Source organism: Bombus vancouverensis, unplaced genomic scaffold (assembly GCF_051014615.1).
Source record: "Bombus vancouverensis nearcticus unplaced genomic scaffold, iyBomVanc1_principal scaffold0033, whole genome shotgun sequence".
NCBI lineage: Eukaryota > Metazoa > Arthropoda > Insecta > Hymenoptera > Apidae > Bombus > Bombus vancouverensis.
In genome coordinates this window covers 74,462-97,681 of record NW_027468924.1, presented here as the reverse complement: position 1 = coordinate 97,681, position 23,220 = coordinate 74,462, and the positions used below count along the sequence as shown (strand labels likewise).

The following is a 23,220-nucleotide window of genomic DNA, read 5'->3' as shown; positions in this document are numbered from 1 at the left end:
AATTGCAGCACAATGAAAGTTTCAGAGCGATGAATACGATCGTATTAAACTAAATAATTTTCAAAAGTGAAATTACACTGAAACGTATATCGATGATATTTGTCATTTCTACGATCTGTTTCGCTTGATCGTGCTTCTTTTCTGATGTAAATTCAATTTATAATACGAACTAAGTTTCCTTTATTATTATTAGTCCTGCGTCTTTTTAATTCGTCACTTCTTTTATTTCAGAACAATGACGGGCTCCAAGATGCTGTTCGGATGTTTGGCGTTAATTGCTTTTCTGCATCCATTAGTTCACGTTTGTACTTCGAGTAGTACAGCTCAAGGTTTGTACTTCGAGTTGTCTTTTTCCATGCACTTCAAATTCCAATACGATCTGGTCACGTGGCCTTCGTACAATTTCGAAATTTTACCTGTTTGGTAATCGTCAATGAAAAAAGAAGTTATGCGTGACCTCAACACATTGAAACAATTTTTATGATTCTTTATTTGCCGGTTGGTCAGCAAGTTAATGGAAAAATTTCACTTAACTATTCGCGTTAATTTCTTCGGTTTAACTTTTGGGAAATGCTTCGTTAGCTTCGGGAATATTCCAACGATTCGTTTTACGTACAAAATAAGCATGATAAATATTACATCACGGTAATGTAATATCGGAATATATTAAAGGTGTAATTTTGTCCGATTAATTATAATTTATTAATAATGGATTGAAAATACAGATATTAGTTAGACAGAGAAACGATGTTTGATTAACAGGAAAACTAAATGCAACGCTCGTATTTGCAACAAATAACTTGACAACTATTTGGTAACTCTCTCTCTCTCTCTCTCTCTCTCTCTCTCTCTCACTAGCAACTCTAACACTCGACAACACTCGCAACTCAATTCTAACGACTCTATGCTTCGACGTCTCGATCAACTCTGATTCTCGCAACACGCACACTTTTCGATTCGCCTTGGATAGCGAAACCGTCCTTCTTCTACCGTGGTCTATTGTTTCCCTCATACATACGTAAGAACTACCAACTACGTGCCTTTAGTCACGTAGGCACTCTTAAATGTAAACGAACCACAGAAACACGACGTACACGGTTTTTCTATTTTCAGCCGATCTCCAATCAAAGCTATTCTACGATATTACAATCGGCCTTTCCTGACAATCACATCTGCCCTCAGATGTGCTCATCATCGCCGCTCGCACTTACATCACTATCGTCAGCATTCCACCATTTCATGTGATCGGCTGCCGTGGAAGTTGTACGTGGCCCTTCGTGCTCCCCCTCTCGCTGCACTATGTATCGGTCATTTCGCAGGACTTTTATCACCCGATACGGTCCAAGAAACTTCGGATGCAGCTTTAGCCCGGGACCCCTCTGCATCCTCTCGATTGCCACTAGATCTGCCGTCCTGTATGCTGTCGCCTTCTTGCGTCTCCTGTTATACGCCCGCTTGTTTCGGATTTGGATCTCCTCAATCCGTCTCTTTGCGTCCGCACGCAGCTGATCTCGTTCCTCTTGGAACACCGCGGCCTGTTCGTCCTCGATGCTACTGCTCCTCTTTCGCTCTTCCTCTATCTTCCTCTCCGTTGTTTGTTTACCCATTTCACTCTTGTCAGGGGCTTTGATCGTCGTGGCAGCATCGTGACATTTTCGTAGGCTCGGTTCGTACATGGAAGACGTTAACAACTTACCATCTACCGAGACTATGATCTCTTCTTTTTCGAAGGTCTTCACGTTCATCGTGTCCTCGACAATCCCATCGTCGTCCTCGTCATCCACATCCTCTGTATATCGAATCTTCGTATCGATATTATTGGAGGGATTCCGCGCGTGCGACTTCCCTTGTCTTTTCGTTCGCCTTGCATTCACTCTCTTCGAGTCTATCCGAAAACTTGAAACAACCCTCACACCCGCAACGCTATCCTTCTCAGTAAATTCGCAAATATCATCAACAACATCCTGTTGCTGTTGTTTAGCCAGATTCTTCCTCCTCGTGATGTTCGCTAAGTCCTCCTGCTGGCCGCAAGAATCCGACGAGGACACCATCTCGTGGTCCACTTTACCAATCACCACGTGTCTTGCCACTATTCTCCGTTCCTCCGACACTTGCTGCACAGCTGCCCGATACTTCTTCAAAACTTCTGCTAACTCTTCTTTATTTTCTTCCAATTGCGACAGTAGCTCAGTTCGTTCGCGACTAGCTACATTAATCACGATCTTCTGCTTCGGAACGTTGCCGCAGTACTTCCTGCAACGAAGCCTGCGTCTCATTCGGTTCTTGCTCCAGTGCCTGTTTCGCTTTAACTGCAACTGCTCTAGCGCATTCTGCATCTTCTAACTGGTTCTTCAGCTGTCGTAAAGCTGCTTTACCCGTCGAGTCACCTTTCGATCTCTCCGGCATCGTTTGAGCGTCTCTTAGCAATGCTTTGGTTCTCTTCAAATCTCTTTTTAGACTATGTTGCATGTCCTTAACGTGTGACAAATCTATCTCACTCGCCTGTGTCTCTACATCTATCTTGAGGACTTCCGGACACTCATCGGGATTTTCGTCCTTTATTCTACTAATAAAAGATTCTCCCCCTTTTATACTTATTTCAACAGTGTCCAAAAAGTCTGCGCCAATAATAAGCGAATGTTGCATCACTGTGTCTGGAACTACGTGTATGGTTATACAGTACGACTCATTGTCTATAATAATGTTCGTCGAAAATTTCCCGAGCGTAAAATTCCTTCCGGAACCGACACCGCCAAATCCAACGATTTCCCGACTTAATCTGGGCGCTCCGATTTTCACATGCTGATCTGCTCGCATTAGAGTCAGCTCACTACCGGTGTCTATCAACGCGCTCAATTCGAAATTTTCCATCTTAACATCCTTACAACGCCTTGTTTGTAACGACCGAAACACGCTGTAAACTTTTTTTGACGGCTCACCCAGTGCCTTGTCGCATTTTGATGCGATGTGTCCGTACTCCCTACATTTGAAGCATTTAGGTCCTCTCAACTTCCTCGCATCTCCAGATCGACCGGCTTCCTTGTTCCTCTCGGTTTCGGACAGCTTCGCCACCGGCTTTACCCTGCTACTCTTCGGCTCCTCAAATTTCGTCCTCATCTCCATATCTCTTTTTATCGCTTCGTAGCGCCTGAAACGCTCTTTTAATTGCTCGATATTCCTGGCTCCGTATAGCACAGTCTTGTTCGCGACCTCGTCGGGAATGCCTTGAATAATGTAGTCTATCAAGGATTGCGTATCAACCCTTCCTTGTTTTGCAATCCCGCACATGTGATACATATATTGTTGCAGACTCTCATCTGCTTTCTTCTTTCTATGGGATAACTCGCCATGTATCTGTTGGTCGCTTACTACATTTTCAAACTCATTCCTCAACGCCTTTTTTAGCTTTGCCCAGAACTTCGCGCATCGCTCTTGTCGTACGAAGGCCTGAGCGGAGCCTGCGAGTAATTTCTTAGCATAGGCCACCATGTGGGCGTCTGACCAACCCCACACTTCTGCCATTTCCTCGAAGTCTTCCACCCACTGATTTACACTCAGCAGATCATCCCCGCTGAATTTCTCTAATGAGTCTTCCACGTCTTTAAGACTCAACATCGAACCGAAGCATATACTTCTGCTGATACTCATCGCGGTCCTGATACACCGCTCGCGTGCCTCTCCTGTATTCTCGCGCGCCTTGTTTATCGTCCTCGCCTTCACTTTCGTCGGAGCTCTCTTCTTCCGACGATACATCGTCTCCTTCTAGGGCCGCCTGTAGCCGCGCGCGTAGTTCGGATTTTCTTCCCGTTACCTTCAACCCCAAGCTAACGAGAAGCGCTCTCAGCTCTTTCGTCCTCAGCTTCTCGAGGTCTTCCTCTCCCTCTTGACTGCGTTCGGCTCTCTGCTTGCTTCTTAGATCTCGCTGGTTTGTTGGTTCTTCGCCACGCTTCGAATCCTTAGGAGTAGATCGACCAGGTTTGCACGCTTTGTTCAACCTGGCAACCAGCACTGATCTCGCACCGGATATAGGCAGATTCATCTGTGCGAGCTTACTCCTCAGCTCCTCCAGCGTCAAATCCTCTTCACCCGACAATCGTTCGTCTTCAACGTTTGCCATTTTATTCTATTCTTTTCTACTCCCGCACAAATAGCTCCGTTAAATCGTATCGTTTCTCTGTCTTATTCAATCCCGGACGAGCCCCCACTTGTAATATCGGAATATATTAATAATGGATTGAAAATACAGATATTAGTTAGACAGAGAAACGATGTTTGATTAACAGGAAAACTAAATGCAACGCTCGTATTTGCAACAAATAACTTGACAACTATTTGGTAACTCTCTCTCTCTCTCTCCCTCTCTCTCTCTCTCTCACTAGCAACTCCAACACTCGACAACACTCGCAACTCAATTCTAACGACTCTATGCTTCGACGTCTCGATCAACTCTGATTCTCGCAACACGCGCACTTTTCGATTCGCCTTGGATAGCGAAACCGTCCTTCTTCTAACGCGTTTTTAAAACGCGAAGGCGCTATCACTTTCTAAAAGCGTCGTCTTTACATTTCCGATGGCCACGGGCACATCCGACTGCCAGATATACAATGTATTATAAGAGTATCATTACCATACTTTTCATGAAAAGAGCAATTTTTCTTGATAACTATACTCTGTAACATAGATTGAAGTCGCTGATTTGATCCCTCTGATATCGTTGTCTTATGAGAGTCTCGCCTGGTCTTGATTGGTTCTGTTGACTCTTATCGTTGTGAAAAATCGATTCGTTGTGTACCTTTTTTGTATAGAGAATTATTTTGTGGTAGAATATAATGTTGTAATATTTGTGGTCTTTACTTTGCTAATTTTGTCACTGAGCCGCTCTTTGGTTCGTTGAGCGATTCATATTCCGCATATATTCCGTACTTGCTTCGCTTGGTACTTTTATAATTTTCGCAGTTACAATAAAAAATTTAATTCTTAACAGATTAAAGATTTAACCTCTTGCTTTATAGTGTACAATAATTTTTTTCTTTTTTTCTTTTTTTTTTTTTTTGTATAGGTTATGTGATCCATAGTTTGAGTAAGTAGTACATATATATATATTTACGTGACAAGCTTTCATTTCAATCTATATTTAAGATTAATATTTTATCAGTTTCTGTTCGTAACAACATCGAAGTAGTCAATAAGTTTGAAGAGTATAATTAAGGAAGTTATGAAGCAAGAGGTTAAGAACAAATTCTGAAAGAGGTTATGTACAACTCAGTAGTACTGCTTTACATTACTTTGCGAATTACTTTTCAAGCATAAAAATAGTTTAACAGCCACTTATAGTTACTTCCTTACCATTACATTCATTAAATTCGTTTGATTTTGTAAACAAAATAACCACGCTGACCAGTCTCTCATTTAAAATAGAATTATTTTGTCATATATCCAACAGTTTACTTTCTCTTCGTAAATATTATTAATAATTTTATCGATTTCGTATACTTCCATCCTTCGTATAAGTGACAATGAATCAGAAGAGTTTCATAGCAATATTGAACAACATACAGTCAACTACAACACCATTAGATACATCCACCATACAGTCAACTACAACACCATTAGATAACAGCAATACAATAGATTATAATTTTCTACGTGTCATTGATTCATCATCATCATTTTCCATTTTTTTAGCATATGTAAAAACCATCCAATTTAAAATGTTTAAATAACAATAGCCTATACAATATAATTTTATGTAAAAAAATTGATTATACCGTGTTTTAAAACCGTGCTTTAAAATCGATATTCGCTGAAACAATACATCGCTCTGCGCTTCCAATTTGTTTTCGCACGAAGTATCAGTCCACTCATTGTTACCGTCACCATCTCTACCGTAATCTATATTACTCGAATAAATTCTATATCTTGATTATTTTAACGAACTTCCTTATTTTTTGTTTTTTATGACTTTAATTGGCAATTTCCATAATGTTCTATAACTTGACAATAGACTGATAATATTTCAGGATATATATATACATACATCATGTTTTTGAGGATTCTGTAGTAAAATATATTATAATAAATTATAGGAAAAACAAACTATTTAAGAAAAAATTACCACCTTCGAGTAATAAATTATAGAAGGTTACCAATGTAATTTAAAACTTAAAACTTAAAAATAATCTATTACACGTAACAAAGAAAAAGATTTCTTCGCAAACGGTAACTCGAAAATTACAGCCATTGCTGTAGAAACATAGTTTTACAGGGAGAAGAATTTCGCTAGAAACTCTCGACGATGTCACATCAAGCGAAAATTCAATAAAGCGATTACTAACCATACTACCAGCGGCAATCGTGTTACGGCAATTCGTAAATAAGTTAGTCTTCTATTTGCAGAAACGTCTCTGGCAATATCGTCACACTCTTGATTACGTCGGCGCTATCAAATGGTCTTTGGAAGAAAGTTTTCCATTATCTACTTTTGCCCATGGCGTCGTTCCAACAAATGAATTCGAGTTCTGAATCGCTTTGTCTCGTATTACGACTTTATAACGGTGTTTCTTTAAACTTTAAACGATCGTAATAAATGTATTTACCCTGAATCATTTATAAACTGAACCGGAATATACAATTTTATTCCGCAAAAATCATAAAGTTGAAAGTTAGGAACGAATAACAAATGAATAACCTAGTTTCATTAAAAGGCACGTGGTTAAGGTACGCCAATCCGCGTAATAACTTTGACACTCCAATTATTATAAAATATGTATCCTTAAGGGATTTTTTTGCGCGAATGCAAAATACTTTTCATACGTGCATAAATACTGAATAAATGGGACGTGATTTTCAATATTTCTTTTTGTAGAATTTATAACAAAGTAACTTTTTCACAAATGTTTTCGCTAACATTTTTACAACGTAAATGTCTTCTTTTGTAATTAATAATTTCAACATTTCTCTGAACTTTCTTCGTTGCGATAAAAAAAATATACAAAGCTTATGACGTGCTTGTTTAAAAATATTTATACGGAACAAGACTTTGAATTTGTCAGACCAATCGCCCTAACGAACGAATAAATTAAACGACCCGTAACAAAAAATTATTCCTGTCATTGAGTTGCGTTGAGTGGCGGAAACCATTTATAACACGTCCCATACAGCGTAGATCGCATACACGTCTTAGGATGTATTTTTGGTACTTATATATACTCTATATATATTCTTACTCTATATATACTTATATGTACTCTATATATATTCTCTATCTTAGATATACCATAAAATATTTCGTGAAATCGCGTATTCGTGTCTAATGTCAGGGATTCTCTTTCCACAAGTCCGCGTTTTCTATATTATCTTTCTTCCTTATCAGTAGGCATTCTCACAATTTGTGATTAATACTGCTCGTACAGGAATGTTAGGTTTTTGACGTTGTAAAATTTCACGTGAAATAATAATGCCTATATATTGACTAATTTATCAATTAATTAAATCCGTGTATATCAAGTTTTCTATAATTTACTACTTTCGTGTAACTACAGAAATTTGATGCAATATAAAACTTGATTAAAACAGCGATTCATTAGGAAACGAGAATAATGATGCAAATATTTTTTGTAGCCATTATATAAGATTTCGATCGCATAATTAATCAGTATCAACTTACCGGTCTTTAACGGTAGAATAGAAAGAAGTGCAGGCGGTACAGAGACCGCAATTATGATCACTTTCAGGTAGAATCTCCAACAGTGGTACATCTTCTTAGTCGTAATAAGTCGCGATCAGAAGCGTAAAAGAAGTTTAGCAGTGGCGTAAGTACCGCACTAGCCAGAAGTATCTGCGACAGAAATCAGAATACACTCTTTTTCGCATGGTTGGATCAATTTCGCGTGGGACTAACCTGATTGAACCTAACGCGGGATAATTGTGTTAAGGAAGTGATACATTTACACTGTACATGAGAGTGTGTGTGTAAGGGCCAGAGGGCGTCAAGGTCTTAGTGGAGACAAAAGACTGTTGCCAGATGTTAGAAGAATCTAGGATAGTCGGTTGGCGACAAGCGTGCGTGCAAGACGTTCTTCAGAGTGTAATATAGATGTATAACTGTTGTGTGGGAAATATAGTCAATTATTTGTATTCCCAAATCCTCGAATTTCCTTAACATGGTAGCAGAGCGTGGTTACTAGTTTTGCAAGATATTTAGTGCGTGGTTACGATCTTGCGAGTGAGTTTTCAGTAAAGAAAAAAAAACTTTCAGAGGAACAAAATATACTTCGAGCACGTAGGAACGCTTGAGTAAGAAAAGAAAAAAAAAAGAAGAATCAATTAAAATGGAGGGATCGGAAATCATGATACCTATATTCGATGGCGAGGATTATGGAATGTGGAAGCAAAGAATCACGATGTTTCTCAAATATAAGGAATGCGAGGTTGTTACAACTAGAATGAAGAACGAAAGAGACGATGAAGACTGGGACAAAAAGGATTTGAAGGCGATAAATATAATTTATAGTGCAATATCGAACAGACAATTGGAGTATGTTAGGGAAGGAAAAACGGCGTATGATATAATAAAGAGGTTCGATGAAATGTACTTGAAAGAGTCGACGGCACTGCAGATCGTATGCAGAAGGAGATTGGAAAACATAAGACTGGAGAACTACAGTGATTCAGCATCATTCTTTAACGATTTCGAAAAATTAATAAATGAATTAAAAAGTGCGGGCGCACAAGTAAGTGAGAGGGAAAAGCTGAATTACATGCTGAATACGTTAGCCGAAGAATACAGCTACATAGCGGACATAATAGACGCATTGAAAGAAGAGAATCAAACGGTAGCGTATGTGAAAAATAAAATAGAAATAGCAGAGAAGAAAAATAAATCCAATGGAGGAGAAAGGCAAACCAACGCCTTTTCTGCAAAAAAGGAAGGATGCTTCAGATGTGGAAGATTAGGACACTTTGCGAGAGAGTGTCAAAATGGCGTCCAAGCGGGAAGCAGTAACGGCTATTGGCATGGGCCAACACGTGGTCGAAACAGAGGAAGAGAGAACAAAGGCAATACGAGCAGAGGACGTGGAAACTTTCATCGTCAATCAAGAACCGGCACGGGCGAGCATGGAAACTCAAGAGCAGGCATATGGACAGCAACGGCGCACGCAGCAAACAGCAGTGAGACGAATGAAATAAGTAAGAACGAAATAGTGTGGCTATTAGATAGCGGTTGTACCGATCACATAATTAATAATATAAATTATTTCGATAAATCTATCGACCTAAAAGAACCGGTAAATATATTATATATTTAGGCGATAATAGACCGATAAAAGCGACAAAAGTTGGGAATGTTATAAGTCATTTTGAAGCATTCGGAAAACAAAATAAAATAAATATGAGGAAAGTATTTTACGCGAAAGAAATGTCCGCAAATTTGATTAGTTTAGGTAAACTAACAGACAATAAGAATACGGTTATTTCCAAAGGAAATATTGCGAAAGTAATAGATGAGGATAATATACTTACAGCTGTAGCGTTCAAAGAGAATGGGACATATAGAATAAAAAGTATATTGAAAGGGAAGAAGCACTTAGTAAACAGCGCCGAACGTAGTGGTATGAGTAAAAAGGAAAGATGGCATAGGATGCTAGGACACGTAAATTTTAAATATTTAGAGATTTTGGGTAAAGAGCAGCTAGTGACTGGCATACCGAATGAATTTGAAAAGGAACTTTTGAAATGTAGGGTGTGTATAGAAAGCAAAATGCATAACTTACCTTTCAAAAATAATCGAACTAAGGCTAAGGAAATAATGGAAATTATTCATACGGACGTATGTGGTCCCTTTAAGACTACCGGATTCAATGGAGAAAAATATTTCATTTCATTTATCGATGATTATAGTAAAATAGCTAGGATCTATTGTATAAAATCAAAAGATGAGGTCTTTGATTCTTTCGTACAGTTCGTAAATGAAGCCGAAAATTTAACGGGCAAGAGGTTAAAAATATTAAGATGCGATAATGGTAAAGAATATTTAAATAATCGAATTTATAAATTTGCTAGGGATAAAGGTATAAGAATAAATAATTGCCCAACATACGTACATGAATTAAACGGGACAGCGGAAAGGTATAATAGAACAGTGATGGACATGGCGCGTTGCTTGTTAGCGGAAGCGAAAGTACATAAAAGGTACTGGCCGGAAATAGTTTGTACAGCGGAATAACACCAGCTCAGATAAATGACCCTCTAACTTACCTTTGTCCTCATCGACGTCAGTGATTTTAAAGCTAGTTATAAAGTGCACTTCTCAGCCAGCGTCCACGGCAGTCAATATTATTTAACGGGTCTTAACGCGATGTAAAAAGGGAAAAAGGAGGAAAGAAGGAACAGGGAAGCAAAGAGGAAAAACGAATTTTTCATTTTCTCGAAACTGGATCAAGTTTCAGGCTGCTCGCCAAACTTCTGTAGCTAACTCAGTCTGTAGCTAACGAGACAAGATTAGACAAACCACGCTTTAAAATTCCCACAGAACTATAATAATCCTCGAAATCAATACGATTCGTCGATCCATCGCCTGATTAAAAAATGAGATAGGATGAAGCTCACTAGTCGGCCTTTGAACTTTCAATAGTGATTCTCTGTAAATGCTTGAAATTGACGCTTGGATTCTTTCCGGATTAACTAGCTTTGCCCCTCCCTCCCTTTATCTATTTTCTTAGATCGACTTAGACTGCCACAACATATTATCTTTCTTCTTTTCTTTTCTTTTCTTTTCTTTTCTTTTCTTTTCTTTTCTTTTCTTTTCTTTTCTTTTCTTTTCTTTTCTTTTCTTTTCTTTTCTTTTCTTTTCTTTTCTTTTCTTTTCTTTTCTTTTCTTTTCTTTTGATCTTTTAAAGCCCTAAATCGCTGGCTATTTTGTATACTATATATTTTGTACACTCAATTACTCTGTAAGTCATAAGTACATATGTTTTACAACGTTATTTGTCATATTTCAGTTAAACCCCAGAAAAGCCAGAAATATATTTGCAGCGTGTTTTAACGCGTCCCTGGCAAAGATCTCAAAAACGAGTTGCGACACAATTTAAAGCGACAAATAGCACCGCGTATCTCGTTGTGGTAACACACGGTTCGCCAGCTTTTTAAAAGCGCTCTCCGTTTGCTTTTTCCTCTCTTCTCTTCCCCTGTCTCTTCGTTTTTTCTTAACGAGCAAAACCATTTTCGCGAGGACGAGAGTACGGAAATGACGTACTGGCAATTTTGTTTTGTGATAATACAAGCAGCTCGGTTTCAGTGAATTAAACTTGGCCCCAAGCTTCTACTTATCCCCACCTTCCTTTCCTTTATTTTCCCTTCTATATCCCGTGTTACTCGTGAAGACGAACAATGGTTCAGATAGATGATAGGCAGATTTTCGAGAACTAAATAAATATACGGTCGCGGATCGGTATCCTTTACCCCTCATTGCGGATCGAGTCGCGAGATTGCAAAAGCGAGATATTTTATTATTCTGGACATGGCCGGTGGGTTTCTCCAAATCCCTATTCATCCTAATTCTAGGAAGTATACAGCATTGATTACCCTCGATGAACAATTTGGATAATAAGTTGTTGTTTTCTTCGAATTCTTTTGTGCCTTTGTTCGATCCATTCTAAGTCGATCTAAGAAAATAGATAAAGGGAGGGAGGGGCAAAGCTAGTTAATCTGGAAAGAATCCAAGCGTCAATTTCAAGCATTTACAGAGAATCAAGCGGGCTGGTTAAGGTCGTGAGTTGAGCAATTATCCCGCGTTAGGTTCAATCAGGTTAGTCCCACGCGAAATTGATCCAACCATGCGAAAAAGAGTGTATTCTGATTTCTGTCGCAGATACTTCTGGCTAGTGCGGTACTTACGCCACTGCTAAACTTCTTTTACGCTTCTGATCGCGACTTATTACGACTAAGAAGATGTACCACTGTTGGAGATTCTATCTGAAAGTGATCATAATTGCGGTCTCCGTACCGCCTGCACTTCTTTCTATTCTACCGTTAAAGACCGGTAAGTTGATACTGATTAATTATGCGATCGAAATCCTATATAATGGCTACAAAAAATATTTGCATCATTATTCTCGTTTCCTAATGAATCGCTGTTTTAATCAAGTTTTATATTGCATCAAATTTCTGTAGTTACACGAAAGTAGTAAATTATAGAAAACTTGATATACACGGATTTAATTAATTGATAAATTAGTCAATATATAGGCATTATTATTTCACGTGAAATTTTACAACGTCAAAAACCTAACATTCCTGTACGAGCAGTATTAATCACAAATTGTGAGAATGCCTACTGATAAGGAAGAAAGATAATATAGAAAACGCAGACTTATGGAAAGAGAATCCCTGACATTAGACACGAATACGCGATTACACGAAATATTTTATGGTATATCTAAGATAGAGAATATATGTAGAGTACATATAAGTATATATAGAGTAAGAATATATATAGAGTATATATAAGTACCAAAAATACATCCTAAGACGTGTATGCGATCTACGCTGTATGGGACGTGTTATAAATGGTTTCCGCCACTCAACCGCATTTGAATTTGTGAACACGATCGAACAATTGACACGAATTATTAATTCCCGTCTCTACTCTAGTAACGATTTGCTTTGGAACGAGGTCGAATCGTTCTGATTCCGCGCATGATTAACAAATAATTACAGAGGACATCAATTACTTGGATGGTCTTCCTGAAACTTGATCCAGTTTCGAGAAAATGAAAAATTCGTTTCTTCTCTTTGCTTCCCTGTTCCTTCTTTCCTCCTTTTTCCCTTTTTACATCGCTTTGTTTTACATCGCAATTTACATTTATTTGTAAAGTTTGAATCTCCTCGATATTGAAGATGTTGAAGCTGCAAGTATGTATTTCATTTTAATCCATTCGAGACCGAGATTTAATTGTAAGACGATACCTAGGTGTCGGTACGATCTGAATGTTTAGTTGGAATGATTCTGTGTTTTACTCTCTCCAGGGTATCCTTTTCATACTTTGATTTTAAATCGATGACAATCTTAAATAGTATGCTTCATATTTTTAAAATATAAAATTATATACTATGTTATTCTATAATGTATTATGTACAGTATATATATATATATATATATATATATATATATATATATATAATATCTATGTTGAAAAAAATATGAAACTAACATGATATATACATTACTACATAAGTTATATATAAAATATGTATATTATATCCTTGCCTACTGACTGATATGAATTTCTTTCGGTCTCGAATGCGTTAAAAGAGAGCGCAAAGAAGTCGAAATTACTTATTGTAATTAGTAAAACGACCTGAGAGGCAGACAGATACAAGAAAGAAGGAATATTATATTAGCGGCATCATCATGTTTTTGCTCTCTTTAAGTCTTTCATCGAGACAGACAATCTACAGGTATTAATCGACCAATTTCTTCAAGCTGATAACTTCGAATTGATGTTTATATATAAGAAGTGTTATGTGTTAATCTGTCTAAATGTTTAAAAGGTGTTATAAATTAAATGTTGTTAAACGATACGTAATTGCCTTTTGATCGTAAATTTTACTATCAAGGGGTCTTTTATGTATGCGTAATCATTGTGAATTATACCAATTTATGTGATCGATATTAAAGGTGTTTAAAAGCATGTATTTTTTTCTATATTATTATTCTCCTATATTATTATCCTATATTATTATAGCATTCCTATATTATTATAATATCCAATTACATGTTGATACACAAGATATACAGATTATTATTTATAACGTTTTGGTTTTCTTAATTGAGTCATTCGTTTAGTACAAATGATAAGAAATTAGTAATAATTCACAAAAAAGGGATATTGCAGTAGAAATATTATAAAAAAACATTTTCTGTTTTAGTGTAGAGTTACTCCTTCTTACAGACAGTGTCGTACAAATCTGTACGTCTCTGAGAAAATGTAGGCATCTGAGCCCTTACTTCCTCAACAACTTTTAGATCTGATAGAAAAAAGAAACATACGAAGTAATAAGTAATGCTTACTAATAAATTCAACAAATACAGAGGAAGATGGCTAAATCGATAAATTAACGAGACTAAAAATTAATTACATCATGGATCTCTCGCTTTTAATTTTAAGCTGTAAATTACCGATATCGGTGACTGCCATATTCTCTTGAGTTTCCAAATCGTAAAGAATCTTTCCCCAGGGATTGGTCAACTGTGTATGTCCCCATGCGACGTAACTTGCTTAAGGAACACGAGCCGGTGATATGCAGGCAACGTATAATTGATTATCATTCGCTCTGAAACGCTGAAGTAATGACCAGTGCAGTGGTCCAGTGGTCATATTGAATGCCGCTGGATATATCAGCATTTGGCAACCTAACCCAGAGAAGCAGGAAATATGAAGCCACCGAATACCAATTAACTTCGTAGTTGCACGGTTCACATTCCATCATTTCTGAATATGCGAGGACAGTCCTCTTATTGTGCTTTTAATTCTTTTATTTGTTTCATTTTCAGCAAATATACTGGTTTTTTAAATTAAGCTTCTTTTTATACAGAGTTACAGATTATATTAATTTTATATAGAATATATTTAAGAAAGATATTTAATTTTTTGCTAGTTAAGTATTGATCGATTAAGTTACTGTACCTTTGTTCCGATAAATGCGTGCCATTTCCTCGAATCTAATATCATAGCAAATGCCAATACCTATTTTGCAGCCCTTCACATCGAACGTCGTTAGGGAGTTACCAGGACTGAGTGAATCACTCTCTCGAAAAGTAATCTTATTAGGAATGTCGATGTCGAATAGATGTACCTAATAACATAAAAATGTGGTCGCTAATTCTATTGCTGCAACTTTTCTAATTTAATATCAAAGTTACCAACTCCTAAACTTTAATTATTTTTTATTTAATAACTGACAGCGTTTTTATCACTTTCTTTTATTAAAGAATCTTATCATTTAATAATGTTTAAAAAGGAGAAAAAATAAGTATAATAATATTTTAAGTATGTGAAAAATTTATACAACAACAAACACATTACAACAAAAATGGGCGTTTCCCGTATCATAACGTATTTTATAAACCGTAAATTATAGAATTGGTTATAGTATACGTATGTACATATGTATATTCCTAAATTATTCCTAGATAGAGTCACTTTCTTCACCCCAATATTTTCAAATTCAAAGCCATAAAGGAATATATTACTTACCTTTCGGTGCTTTGCTATCAAAGTTCCATCGGGACCCCAAATAGTACAGGTATTGTACAATTTATCGCCCTCTATTTCAGGCATCGTACCACCAACTACATAGATGTTGTTTTCTTTAGCTGCGTTCGATGAAGCAACGCTCGTTTCACCATCAGGAATACTCTCGGCGTATTTTGGAAAGTACTCTGCATTGCAATATTTCAATTAATGAAAAATAACTGTCTTTTGTTCCAACCATAAATTAAATTGAAATGTTTGTCAGTTTTTTATTTTTTAAATTATTAAAATAACTAAGTTTTATATTTCGACTTAATTAAATATGCAATTACTTAGCTAATAGTATATATAATAAATCGTTTCTACAGGTTCAAAATGAAAAATGAATATTTAGAAATATTTAATTACGACAATGCTATTTGTGTTAGCATCAGTGGCTTGTTACTCAACGACTTTGCTAGTACTTTTTGAAACATAAAGTTAGTTTTCAATTAACACTTATACTAGAGGCGGAATTATAAATGCAAAATAATTGACAATACTAATTTATAAGTACCTAATTATTAGTATCTTCACAAATATATTTATACAAAAATCACGATAATCATGAAAATGGGGAAATCCTATATTCTCGAATCAATTCACAATTTATTTTGTATATTAATTAGATTCCGCGCTCATCAGTACGTACTCACTGGCGACATCGAGAAAATGTATCGGCAATTCCTCGTACGACCAGAGGATCGGAAATATCAAAGGATATTATGGCGCAGCGCGAGTGGAGAAACAGAAACATATGAGCTTAACACCGTAATACTCTTATCATAGAAATAGAAGCAGTCCTCAATTCCCGCCCGCTAACTCCTATCTCCACCGATCCAAATGATCTCCTAGCCCTCACTCCCGGACATTTCCTCATTGGCGATTCATTAATGTGCTTACGTGATCGAGATTTCAGAGACATTCCATCGAACCGACTCTCCAAATGGCAGCTGGCATAAGGAGTATTTGAACGAGCTAACCAACCGCAATAAATGGAGCAAGGGTGGACACAGCATCCAAAAGGGCACAATCGTCATCCTCGGAGAGGACAACGTTCCCTCCATGCATTGGCCTCTGGGCCGAGTTATCAAGGTTCATCCAGGCGCCGATGGTGTCATCCGGACAGCTACAGTTCAGACGGCAAAGAGCATTTTGGATCGGGGCGTCAAAAGGCTTGTCCCACTGCCAATTCAACCCGATCTCGAGAAACCCGAACAACTAGCCACCGAGACGAAATAAGATGGGAACTTCAACCACACCTCGCTAGTTTGATCGGTACCCTCTCAACGGGGGGAGAATGTTACGCCATGCGGCTTACCATAGGTCATATTCTTAACTATCGATCGCGGCACTATAATGTCGCAGACGGATCGTCGCGTCTGCCCGGCAAACAAACATTGTAGTGGCAAGCGCGTGGTTCATTAAGCAGGGCGACTTCCAGAAACGTCGACTCGTGGCCCGTATTTTACCTCGCAGTAAAAGAATGTGGCGTGATCCGAACGTAGTGGGGGTCGCCTTCCAGAAAAAACGAAAAAAATCGAAAGGCGTTCAGAACTTTTCGAGAAGTCGAACCGTCAACACATGTGGTATGTCGCGCATTACTTATCAACCAAAACGCAGTTACATTTTTTTTGTTCCTTTTATATCTTTCTAGTTAATAAGTTGTTGAAATAAACATTAATTTATTTGTGTTAATTCTGTGGAATTTCATTGAACTACCCTTATTATCATAATCGAAATAAGGGGATCGATCAGTTCGTGGCGTCGATTATTTAATCGTAACGGGAACTTACAACTCTCGTTGACGTGCTATCTCGCGATCGCGTCTCTCCGCGAACGGTCGAAACAAAATGATTCACTAAAAACTGTCCTGAATTCCTAAGAATTTATTTACCGCAAAACTGACAAAGTGTTTATTTAAAAAATGAGGTTGAAGGTAGTCCTTTTCTTTCATTTCATTCATTTTCATTTTCTTTCTTAAGTATGGCTAACACAATATCTAATCAATTAAAATTTTATATTTTCACGTGAAAAGTTTCTTTAGATAATTATTATCAACATGATGACTAACTCTTACGGATTAATACGTGTCTGTAGGGCAATCCGGTGGACTTGATCGGCTTTTTACTTCGAAAGTTGAGTAATCGGTGTCGCTTTCTTACGCATCTTTGAACTGTATAAATGTTTTAAAATTGTTTGATCCAGAATGTACCACACCGGACAATCAAGAAGGCAGGTGCCTTGACTACAGAAAATGTAAACCTCTGCAAGAAATATGGCAGATACAGTACCGTACAGCCACCGATTTTTATAGACGATCAGTGTGCAGATACCAGGGCAATGTTACGATCGTTTGCTGTCCGAACGATCCAAACAAAGAGAAGAGAGAAATTTTAATAAAAACTGTGTACAAGTATAAGGCTTTGCGACCACCATACTGTGGTTTTAGCAACGTCTCTCATACCAGGCTGGTCGATGGTAAACCAGCTGAACTTGGTACGTTTTATGTCTTTCTTTCCGATTAATAATAAGCCATTTACTGCAAAGAATGAACTTTAAAGGCATTAAACAGCACATCAATGTACATTTCAATTAGACTAAATAATAATGCTATGATTTCATCGGTAGTAACTTTACTTGTTAACTTGAATTATTTCTTTCTTTTACTTCATGTTAGAAAGAGTATCTTTTTGCTTGAAATAAAAAATTGATATAGGAGTAATAATATGGATAGAGATCAAAAACTGTTAGGGCAGAAATTACACGTTTGAACTTTATAGTTCAGTATAGTTCAAATAGAAATTATATAGAATTATTTAATAATTTGTATTTCACTGGAATAAAAATTTAATTTCTGTCTTTATCAAATCTCTATTTCAGAGTATTTGTACGTATGTACTTATCGTCTGCTGTATGATCGAATATCGAATAGGTAATAATCGTTGTTACTCGTTACGTGAGAAAAAATTATGTATATTCACAACTATGACTATTGCATTTTAGGCGCTTGGCCATGGATCGCTGCATTAGGTTTTCGTAATCCCCGACACCCAGACAAACCACTATGGAAGTGCGGAGGTTCCCTGATATCGGCTAGGCATGTTTTGACCGCAGCACATTGTGCACATATGGATGGAATAGAAAACATACGCAATCATAATATTGCCATTCTTAGATTGGCGGAGGAGGTGCCATTTTCGAGTAAGTCCTCAAATATATATATATGTATATATATATATATATATGCTATTGAGTATTACTGAAGTATCATATCCTGAAATTTCTTACTGTACACATATATTGTGTCATAAAGCGTGTACAATTCTTTCTCATACTTTTGGTCATTCGTTTCCTGCATTTTCATTTATTTTTTTATTTTTCAGGGTACGTATATCCCATTTGTACGAAAGAGCCCCTACGAAAGAGCAACTTCGTCGGCTATAACCCCCTTGTTGCTGGATGGGGAGCGTTAAGATATAGTAAGTGATATCAATTTTATAATAAAATTAAACAGTTCCAGTCTTAAATATCTTTCTTATTTTCTTCGTAGGACGACCACGACGTAATGCATTAATGGTAGTACAAATGCCAGTGATTAAGAACGCCGAATGCAAAATAGCTTGTTCCAAATTTCCTAATGCACCTGATATCACTGATGGTATAATATGCGCCGAACATGCTCAGGGTGGAAAGGATTCTTGTACGGTAATTAAGTTACAGAGTTACTACAAACTATACGGTATCTGAAGACACGTCAATTCGAATTAACATCAAATCGACGTCTTAAACATTAGAAATAATAGATAAACACAATTCAATAGTTTTGCCCACTTCTCACACCTCATTATGGTATTTAATCTAATTTCCTTCTAATCTTAGTTTTGCTCAAAATACATATAACATGTACATTATAAATTGGAGTATTTCAATACACAAATCAATAGAAGATTATTACTGTATATAAGTATAATTTCAATACAATTCGATCGATATATTTCAGTATCTTTGATTAAAAATTTAACGATCCTTTCAGGCTGACCGCGGCGGACCACTGCTGATACAACATTGTATTAACCTCGTATTTAATAGGTATTGTGTCTTATGCTTATAAGTGCTGCACAGCTGGCTATCCCAGCGTTTACACTAGGGTCACATCGTACCTTGACTTCATTCTCCAAGCGATGCAATAATATGATATTACTGTTCCATAAATATCATTGTGTAAAAAACCTAAAGTTGGATTTTCTTATTGTGGAGATCAGAAACAGCACAAATTTGCATTGTTTTGTACGTTACAAATTATAGGCTTAAAATGTACGAAATGTAACTTTGAAACGACACTAATTTTCTACGCACGATAAACCTCCACGACTTAGGTATGTAAAGATGATAAACGTATATTAATTCTATTAATTTGGTAATAATAAACCAACTTTCTGAGAAGTTCTGTAAATTTCGTTTCTGTTGTATCAAGAGAATAATGGAATATTCCACTTAGATCGTATACTTCTTGTATGTACATACAAAATTTTCCGGCTAATCTAAAACACTTCATAAGATAGAGAGATTCTGGAGATTCGGACACAGAGAGTGCATAAAATACAAGATAAGTCTCGTGTCTTTCAAAATTATTTTTTATTCGCTAAAAACGTCCTGTGTACTCATGCAATCACATGCAACCTCGAAACTTCGCTTATTTTTTATCACTTTCCAATTCAATACACTGTTTCTGCATTTTTGACTATATGTAAGAGAAATTTCCATTCAGCCAAAGGTGTACTTACAAATTATAGATTCCTATACGACTCTCGGTAAAAATTTATCCGCACTACAGATAGTTAAAATTTCTGTCGACCGTATTGATCCATCTGCACTCTTCGTATGACGTCAATATCTGTTCAGTGCTGCTGCGTAGGTTTCATTATGTTACGTCAATTCGTTTGTGACCGTTGCGCGAGTAATGGCGCTTTGCAATGGCGATTTGCAGGAAAACAGTGCAGGATGCTGTGATTCGTTTCTTGTGGTCGGAGGTTATGTTTGATGCCTATATTTATCAAAGATTTAATGCACATTATGGAGAAAGTGTTTTGTCACGAAGTGTGTTTGAATGGGCACAAAAGTTCAAAGAAGATCGCACAAGTGTTATGAAAAAACAGCTGGACGCCCGTCCACATCCACGATGACAACATTGAACGTGCTCATGAACTTATGCTCTATGGAATAGACGAGTGACACTGGATAATGTGGCAAATCATTTGCAAATCAGCCACGGCTCTGCTTATGCAATAGTGCACGACAGATTTGGGTTTTAAAAAGTTTGTGCGAGATGGATGCCGAGAAAGCTGATGAAAAGGTGAAGACGACGATGCATTCGTGGTTCGCAGCTCAGCCCAAAACATTTTTTAATGAGAAAATACGAAGGTCCTTCAGCAAATGGACAAAGTGTATACAGAAATTGAGTGATTATGTCAAAAAATGATGTATGTCTTTTTTGACAATTGCTTAAAATAAATTCTACACCGACAGAGCGGGTAACTTTTTACTCACCCTCGTAAGACACTTAAATTTCCAATCTATTATGATGAATAAAAGAGCTTATACTATTAAATCTAATTGTATTTTGTTGCATGAGAGTACACGTGTATGTGATGCACATTACCTTTATATCCCCTTGAACGCTTCAATATTGCGCATATATACTATATTTTGTGCAGCTTCTATAAAATTTTGTATGTTTGTTTAGGCTGCTAATCCAGAGGCTGGAGTACAAAGAAGTGGCACAATGATGTGGGCTGATGACATTTATAATTATCGAGGAATCACCCCTACATTCGCTCAGGTATATATCGTTGACTATAATGTATTTAACATATATGATTGTTAGAATATTAATAATTAATTTTTAATTCTATCAGAATTTTAATGAAACTGTCCCTTGGGAAGGAAGAACTGATACCTTGATATCACGGTTTGTACATCCTATATGTACGACAAATTTTAGAACATTATATAACGAAGAACCAGATCGTCGTGGCCATGTGATGTGAATAAAAGGACTTGAATTTGATGATATTTTTATAATGTTAGATAACATAACTAAGTATCTTCACAGTAAGATAGGATGACATGGTTTACATGATCTTAATGTTGTTCACTTGAGTGATGATATTATAAGGAAAAGTGTAATATCACAGGTAAGATGATTCATAATTTAGAACTACTAACTCATGTATGTATTAAAAATTAAAGAAATATATTAAATTTTATAGGATATTTATGTTTAGTAACCAGTAATTGAGAGATCGGTATTCATGGTTACTATAACGAGGCTGTAGAAACGCACCCTTTCTTCTTTGCAAATGGTCCTGTATTTATGTCTAAGCCGAAACTGGAACCTCTGAATAATTTAGATTTATTCTTGTTATTTTCTAAAATACTTCTCTACAGTATACCATAAGGAATGATACCGTATCGCACCTAATCAAGTGCCTTAAGAAACATCAACAGGATATCACAGTAATCCCTTATCGACTGATATGTAAGTAAAAGTTATGTGTCATTGTTATACACAGTTATTTATCATTTTCTATTAATTCAGTTGTAGCCACTACAATATCTATGACACTGGTAGTAATTATGAGAACAATAATGATGTTCTATAAGAGGAAATGATGATTGGGAACAAAAACTTACAGGTAAGTCAATGTATATGTTATTTGCCATTTGAAAAGAAAGTTACTAACTTAGAATTTTTTGATAAATAATAATTGTGCAAAATATATTGGATTTCAAATTTGTCAAAAATTGAAATTTAAGAAGCATTGTAATAATATAACATTAATATTTTGATTTTTCAGGAGATATCATGCGGTGGATGGATAATATGTAAAAAATATTAAGCAGTATATGAATTTTCATATTGCGTAGAGATAACAAAATGAATTTTAAAAAATGTCGACATGGTAATAAGAAATAGCATCATGACAAAGAATATATAAAGACAGTTTCATTTTTTATAAATAAAAATTTGTTGTTCCAGATTTTGAAATATAGTGAAACGTTTAATTAGTATCTTAATATCTTCAAATAATTATTATTTTAGAATCAATTGTAATTGTATCATACGTACTTTTGAATTCGTGCAAGAACATATGTAATTTTGAAGTAGTTATTATTAGGAAATTGTTAGATGCGAACAGTATGCGAAATGTTAGTATGCAGTGTAATAATTATCAATCAAAACACAAGAATTAAATTCTTGAGGAAAAAATTTCCGGAATTTCTTATTTACACGATTATAAAGAAATCCATAATAAAAAGGAGCTGCTTTCTAATACTTCTCTTCCTTGTAATGCCTATGTTAATGATAACGAGGTTCGACTTTTTGTTTTTAGAGGGATACTGGAAAATTTGAAAGTACAGTACCATTGGGAAGAAAATCACGATATTGAAAACGATATTTGCAAGTAAATTTCCAAAAAATCTGTTTTCAAATTTTCGCTTTCTATTTCACATTAAAAGAAAGGGAGGGCTGCCTTCTTTTTCTGCAAGACAAAACAAACATTCTGAATCTCGTATCAATGAATGATGTCAATGAGTTATTTTTCTTTCCAGATTGAACAATATTCCAGATTTATTCATAATTTCATACTACGCGAAGAATAGACTTTCATAGGTATATAAAGGAAATATTAAGTATAGGAAAACTCTTTTTCGTTGTAGGTGACATATGCTTCACGGTTGAACACATATAAATGAAAAAGTACTCTTATGGAGAAAAAGAATTGATACCTTCGATTGACATTAGATAATGTATATAAACTTATGAACAATCACTATCAGTTTGTATTTTAGGTGCACACGCAGATTTGTTGGAGTTCTTATAAAATGTACTTCCTGTACGAACGTTTTATTCTTCCAAATT

At 36.2% G+C, this 23,220-nt stretch overlaps 2 protein-coding genes across 3 annotated transcripts; one reads left to right on the top strand and one right to left on the bottom strand.

Moving 5' to 3' along the window:
- Window positions 1-13,672: 13,672 nt before the first annotated feature.
- LOC143304383 (omega-amidase NIT2-A-like) lies at window positions 13,673-20,168 on the bottom strand. Of its 2 annotated transcripts, XR_013061071.1 has the most exons (5): window positions 20,081-20,168; window positions 15,258-15,442; window positions 14,688-14,856; window positions 14,180-14,413; window positions 13,673-14,028 (listed from the first exon to the last, which is right to left on the bottom strand). XR_013061071.1 is itself a non-coding variant. In XM_076626842.1 (4 exons), exons 2-4 carry the CDS (start codon window positions 15,339-15,341, stop codon window positions 14,280-14,282), a joined length of 387 nt encoding a protein of 128 aa, XP_076482957.1. In that variant the 5' UTR covers window positions 15,342-15,442; window positions 20,081-20,168; the 3' UTR covers window positions 13,673-14,279. The 2 variants fall into 2 exon arrangements, 1 of the variants encoding a protein (XP_076482957.1); XM_076626842.1 differs by having other exon boundaries at window positions 13,673-14,413.
- On the top strand, window positions 18,243-22,630 carry LOC143304384 (venom serine protease Bi-VSP-like). The gene is made up of 8 exons (XM_076626843.1): window positions 18,243-18,497; window positions 18,680-19,001; window positions 19,330-20,827; window positions 21,040-21,135; window positions 21,212-21,490; window positions 21,566-21,834; window positions 21,895-21,991; window positions 22,154-22,630. Exons 1-2 carry the CDS (start codon window positions 18,266-18,268, stop codon window positions 18,781-18,783), a joined length of 336 nt encoding a protein of 111 aa, XP_076482958.1. The 5' UTR covers window positions 18,243-18,265; the 3' UTR covers window positions 18,784-19,001; window positions 19,330-20,827; window positions 21,040-21,135; window positions 21,212-21,490; window positions 21,566-21,834; window positions 21,895-21,991; window positions 22,154-22,630.
- The last annotated feature ends 590 nt before the right edge of the window (window positions 22,631-23,220 follow it).